The 6,313-nt window shown below is 61.8% G+C and overlaps 1 protein-coding gene across 1 annotated transcript in view; it reads left to right on the top strand.

The window, feature by feature from the left end:
• The window catches only part of CRB2 (crumbs family member 2), a 24,016-nt gene that overhangs the window by 10,735 nt on the left and 6,968 nt on the right, over nt 1-6,313 (top strand). The window contains exons 3-7 of the mRNA XM_015567138.1: nt 434-619; nt 800-913; nt 3,210-4,088; nt 4,178-4,686; nt 5,201-5,370. Of these exons, the coding sequence (XP_015422624.1) occupies nt 434-619; nt 800-913; nt 3,210-4,088; nt 4,178-4,686; nt 5,201-5,370 (1,858 nt within the window). The remainder of the gene's footprint in view (nt 1-433; nt 620-799; nt 914-3,209; nt 4,089-4,177; nt 4,687-5,200; nt 5,371-6,313) is intronic.

The raw sequence follows: 6,313 nt of genomic DNA, 5'->3' as shown, positions 1-6,313 counted from the left end.
CGGGGCGCGGCCTGGGGCGGAGAAAGCGTGCACCGATGCGCACGCGCCCTCAGTGGACCTCGCTGTGCTCGCGCACGTGATGGCAACTTCTCCAAGCCTCAGGCTTCTGATCTGCAAAATGGGCCCAATCATAGCACCTGCTCCCAGGGTAGTTCCGAGGAGAGTAAAGGTGTAATGACCACGAGGCCTGGGCCCACGGCCTGGCACGTGCAAGGTGCTCACTTCTCATGGTAATGCCAGGAAGATGCTGTGAGCTGACTGAGGCTGCCAGAGTCGTTCCTACCCCCTTTGATGTGTCACTCTCTCAACATGCCTGACCACATTCTGAGCCGTTACCCTAACCTCACCTTGGTCTGGGCTGGCGCCTGAGGGGGGAGGGTGCTGCAGCCGGAGGACTCCCTGTGACCTGATGTCCACGTGTGTGTGTCCCCAGGCTACAGCGGCGAGCTGTGTGAGGTGGACGAGGACGAGTGTGCGGCAGGCCCCTGCCAGCACGGGGGCCCCTGCCTGCAGCGCTCCGACCCGGCCCTCTACGGGGGCGCCCAGGCTGCCCTCCCTGGTGCCTTCAGCTTCCGCCATGCTGCCGGCTTCCTGTGCCGCTGCCCTCCCGGCTTTGAGGGTGAGCTCCCTACCCCTTTCCAGGGCAGAAGGTCCGCCGGTGCTCAGATGCACCCGGAGGGATGGGGGTGGGTTCATGCTCCTCTCTTTGGGCCTCAGCCTCTCTAGCTATAACGTGGGCCCTTCCAGGTCCAGACTGGCTCTGAGGGCACAGGTGGGAACACGGCTGGGCCTCTTGCAGGGGACGACTGCAGCGTGGACGTGGACGAGTGTGCCTCCCGGCCATGCCTCGGTGGAGGCAGCTGCCAAGACCTGCCCAACGGCTTTCGGTGTCACTGTCCAAGTGGCTACACAGGTGCTTGGGGGTGGGGTGGGCACTGGGGCAGGGCAAGATCAGAGCTGGTGGGTCTGGGGTGGGAAGGGTCCCCTGGCTGATGTGTGGAGGCTGGGTTGATGGGGAGAGGGAATTAGAGAGGAGGTGGGTATAGTGGCCTAGGTGTCATTCAAGTTGGGGCCGAGCTGGGACCTGGGCTTTGGAGGTGGGAATGCAGGGAATAAACAGGCTGAGAAACGTTTAGGAGGGCACCGGCAGGTCCTGAGGGTTATCCAGGTGCGAGTGGAAGGTGTCAGGGATGCGGCTACATGTAACCCTGGGTGGAGGACGGTGAGTGCAGCTTTGTCCACACTGAGTCTGTCGGAGGGGCACCCCCAGGAGGAGCCTGGGTGGGGGCTGTTGGACAGGGATCTGGGGCCCAGGGCTGAGGCCTGGGCTGGAGTCAGACACTGAGGGTCAGAAGTGTCACCCTGACAGCCGGGGCCACGAGTGGCCGAGGTTGTGGGGGAGAGTGGGCGATGGGCAGAGAACCCCAGGCACCTGACATCAGAGGGCTGGGCAGAGGCCCTTGGGCCAGGACAGGGGAGGGAGAAGGGGGTGGTTACGGGGAGCTGGAGCCAGTGTCTGGAGAAGGATGAGCTTGACCTTGGGGGAGCTGGGGCCTGTTGGGCAGGGGTTGGGGGTACAGTAGCCTCTCCCTGCCTCGGTGCAGCAGATGCACAGACACACAGACACCCTCCCACACGGACACTGGTGAACCCAAAGAACTCCTCACTCACCGCATGTCCCTGCCCCTCTGGAATGCCTGTGGCACTTCCCCCGCACGGCCCACATTCCTGCCTAGGCTCACTGCCTCCTCTCCCTGGCAGGGCTCCTCCGCACAGGCTCCCCCGCCCAGGGGAAGGAGGTGGTGATCACACCGTCGCCTCTACCCTTCATCCACTCAAAGGCCCTGGGGCTCAGTGCCTCCACCCTTGGGTGGCCAACTCCCCTGGGCGCCCCACCCTGTGGGCTGCAGTCCCCGAGTCCTGCCTCCTGGGTGCCTGGCACACAGTGGGTCCACCAAGGCAGCTTTGACGAGCATTCTCTGTGTATTTGTTACCCCTGACCACCGCCCCATGAAGTGGGGGTTTAAGTCCCCACCTTCTAGAGGAGGCCTTGGAGCCTTCAGAGAGGGAGTGTCACCCCCTCAGGTTCCCCACCGTCAGCAGAAGCTGAGCTCAGCTGATGGGGGCCGGCGAGGTCAGATCTCTAAGGTCAGAGACCAGGAGGGGGAATCCCGGCTGTGGGGCTGGGCTCCTGGCCACCGTCCACCCCGTCCTCCCTCTGGTTCATGCTGGCGTGGGGGAGGCCAGTGCCTGGCATTCCGGAGCGGGGTCTGAAGGAGGCAGCCAGACCAGGCGGGAGCGCTGCTCCCCAGCTTCGGCGGCTGCCCAGCACTCTCACACATCCGGGGAAATGCGATGGGGCTGTGGGCCCTGAGGACCTTCCTGGGCGGCCTGTGGCTCCTGGCAGGTATGGAGAAGGGTGGCTCTGGGCAGGGGAGGTGGAGCTAGCTGTCCTCAGAAGGAGACTGTGCTGCTTCTGTGCTGACCGGGCCAGGATTCAAAGCCTGGTGGCTTCTTTGGGCCTGTGTCCCTCCAGCTGGGATATTGGGGCAGGGCTAGCCTTGGTGGTTTTGTGGAGTCTCGGGCTGCACTAGGGTTGGGCTGTGGCCTCTTGACCTACGCTGGGGCCAGAGCACCTGCATGGGAGCTCTGGGAAGGAGGGTGAGGTGGTCCCTTCACAGCTTGTGTGGGCCCCTCGGGAGGTTAGAGCCTGGGGGCTACCAGGAGTGCCACAGATGCATGCCCACCTCAGGAAAAGCTCAGAGGAACAGGCAGTTCAAGGTGTGTAGGGAGCAGGGTTGAGCCTTGAGTGCCCAGTCGTGCCCAGCCCAAGAGGAAGCTTGAAGGCCAGGGTGAGTGATTGGACCTTCGGCAGCAGAGGAACCTGGAGGGTGATCTTTAGAACCAGACCCCTGGCTGCTTGTGGAGATGGATGGCGGAGGGGTTTTGCAGTCAAGCAGGTGAGGCAGGAGGGGTGGGTGGCAGATTGGAGAGTATTTAGGGGATTGAATCTGCAGGGTGTGGAGAGAAAGGGGTATCCCGGGTTCCAGCCTCCGGGGACCTCAGGGGGCCACGAAAAACCCTTTGGAAATTGGGAATCAGTTTGGTTGATAGGTACTGAGGTCCCGGTCCCACCAAGCTGGGAAGCGCTGGGTCCAGACTGTGGTTCTGGCCTTGGGTGCTGAGCCTTGGCCTGGTCTCTCCCGAAGGCCTGACGTGTCAGGAGGAAGTGGACGAATGCCGGTCGGAGCCTTGCCTCCACGGGGGGACCTGTGATGACATCACGGCAGGCTACACCTGCCGGTGCCTGGAGGACTGGGGTGGGCATGACTGTTCTGTGCAGCTCACTGGCTGCCAGGGCCACACTTGCCCACTGGCTGCGACCTGCATCCCTACCTTTGAGTCTGGAGTCCACGGTTATGTCTGCCGCTGCCCACCTGGTACCCACGGACCTGCTTGTGGCCAGAATACCACCTTCTCCATGGTAGCTGGGAACCCTGTGCGGGTATCAGTACCAGCCGGTGGGCCCCTGGGTCTGGCACTGAGGTTTCGCACCACCCTACCTGCTGGTGCCTTGGCCACTCGCACTGATACCCAGTACAGCTTGGAGCTGGAGCTGGCACTGGCGGCAGCCACACTTCAGGCCACACTCTGGAGCCACGGCAATGCCGTTCTAGTCCTGAGGCTGCCAGACCTGGCCCTAAATGATGGCCACTGGCACCGAGTGGAGGTGACACTCCGCCTCGAGGTCCTGGAGCTGCGGCTCTGGCATGAGGGCTGTCCTGCCCAGCTCTGCGTGGCCTCCAGCTCTGTGCCCCAGGCTCCTGCAGCCTCCCCGGCCACGCCGCCTGCCGGGTTCCGCTCTGTCCAGCTGGGTGGCGCAGACTTTGCAGGCTGCCTACAGGACGTCCATGTGGATGGGCACCTCTTGCTGCCTGAAGATCTTGGGGAGAACGTCCTCCTAGGCTGCAAGCGCCATGAGCAGTGTCAGCCTCTGTCCTGTGCCCACGGAGGGGCCTGCGTGGACCTGTGGACTCACTTCCATTGCGACTGCCCCCGGCCCTACAGTGGACCCACATGTGCTGATGGTGAGGAGCGAGCCAGGAGGGCCCCAGGGCAGAGGCCGGGCCTTCCCCCAGCCCACACGCCTCATGCCTGGCCCCTCTCCCCCCTGCAGAGGTTCCTGCAGCCACATTTGGCTTGGGAGGCGCCCTGAGTTCTGCATCCTTCCCGGTCCCTCAGCTGCCAGGCCCCAACCTCACGGTGTCCTTCCTCCTCCGCACTCGGGAACCTGCTGGCCTGCTGCTCCAACTTGCCGACGATTCGGCAGCTGTCCTGACAGTGTTCCTGAGCAAGGGCCAGATCCGGGCCGATGTGCCGGGCGGTCCTGCTCTGGTGCTGCCCGGACCCTGGGACGATGGGCTTCGCCGCCTGGTGACACTCAGCTTCGGGTCTGAGCAGCTGCAGGGCTCGGGGCTGCAGGTGCACGTGGGTGGGAGACGCCTCCCTGCGGACGCCCAGCCTTGGGGTGGGCCCTTCCGCGGCTGCCTCCAGGACCTGCGACTCAATGGCCTCCACCTCCCCTTCTTTCCGCTGCCGCTGGGGAACGCAAGCCAGCCCCGCGAGCTGGGCAGCAGGCAGGCCTGGAACCTCACCGCGGGCTGCGTCTCTGAGGACATGTGCAGGGTGAGTGCTCTGGCAAAGGGGTGGGGCCCTTCTTTGCTCTGCACCTCTGGGTCAGCACGTCTTTCTCCTGGTGAGGAAGGCACTCTGCCCAAGGTGCCACGGTTAGAGAAGGGCAGTGAAGGGCTCTCATTCAGCTCCTCCTGGCCCAGCGGCTCTGGCCCTCTGGTCCTTTTCTGAGACCGACACCCTGACCCAGGCCAGGGCTCTCTCAGCCTCTGGGCAGGAACTGTGTGGGGACACAGGGACCCACTTGGCTCAGGAACAAAGACCAGCCCTGGAATCAGAATAGCCTGGGTGTGAACTCTGGCCCCTCTACTTACTGGCTGGGTGACTCAGGCAAATGGCTTCTCCTCTCTGAGCCTCAGTTTCCGCATCTGTAAAGTGGAGCTAGTGACTTCCACTCCATTTGTTTGAGGAGGTAATGCGTCTGTAGTAGGTGCTCAATTAAGAACCAGTGCAGGGACGGTTATGCTACTGCGGGCCTGAGCCAATCCCTGTCCCGATTCTCCTGCAGCCCAACCCCTGTCTCAACGGTGGGACTTGCCTGGTCACCTGGAATGACTTCCACTGCACCTGCCCTGCCAACTTCACAGGGCCCACGTGTGCCCAGCAGCTGTGGTGTCCCGGCCAGCCCTGCCTCCCGCCTGCCACCTGTGAGGAGGTCCCTGATGGCTTTGTCTGTGAGTGTGTGCCCCGGGCACCCCCCATGCTGGGGGATGGACACTCAGGCTGGGTTAGACCCCACCCCTAACCTCAGGGCTCACAGTAGACCAGGATGCCAACAGTTCCAGGCCCCTTTAGTTGGCTGACTGCATCCAGCAGGACCAGCTTTCTAGAACAGTGGTTCTCAACCTTCCTAATGCCGCGACCCTTTAATACAGTTCCTCATGTTGTGGTGACCCCCAATTTCATTGTTACAAATTGAACATAATTAAAGCATAGTGATTAATCACAAAACAATAGGTAATTATATATGTGTTTTCCGATAGTCTTAGGCGACCCCTGTGAAAGGGTCGTTCGACCCCCAAAGGGGTCGCGACTCACAAGTTGAGAACCGCTGTTCTGGAAGGAAGAGAGCATTCGCTAGATTTTCAAGGTCAAATAAAACTCTGACATGGCGTAGGGAAGGGCCTAGCAGGGAGGGGAGAGAACATGTGCAAAGGCCCTGAGGGTTAGAAGAACGATTTGAACAGGTACAGGGATGGGATGGCTAGGGTGCCAGAGGCCTTGAAAGTTGGGCGAGGCAGCTCAGGACTTCTTCCCAAGGGCAGTGGGGTGCCACGGGAGGGTTTTAAGTTGGAGAAAGACATGAATAGCATTTTTAAAAGCGGACTGCATTTCACTAAAATGCGTGATCGACATTTTAAAAATCTGCATGAAAAAAAGATGACTCCCTGCAGTGGAGAGTAGGCCTCGGTCATGAGCCCAAGCAACTTCAGGAGGAGGGAAAGGGGAGAGGAAGGGGCGGCAGATTTTTCGAGGAGTTATTGTTGCCTGGTCTGCTCCCTGGATGGTAGGGTGGGCGCAGTCTGGAGGAAGGGAACTGGGAGGGGGTGCAAGTGCAGGTGGGGCCGCAGATTCTGGGGTTAGTGGTAGGTGGCTGTGTGTTGCCTCTCCCCATCCTCCA

Source organism: Myotis davidii, unplaced genomic scaffold (genome assembly GCF_000327345.1).
Source record: "Myotis davidii unplaced genomic scaffold, ASM32734v1 scaffold142, whole genome shotgun sequence".
In the NCBI taxonomy this organism is placed as follows: domain Eukaryota; kingdom Metazoa; phylum Chordata; class Mammalia; order Chiroptera; family Vespertilionidae; genus Myotis; species Myotis davidii.
The sequence above is the reverse complement of the archived record's forward strand: the minus strand, read 5'-3'. Positions and strand labels throughout refer to the sequence as shown.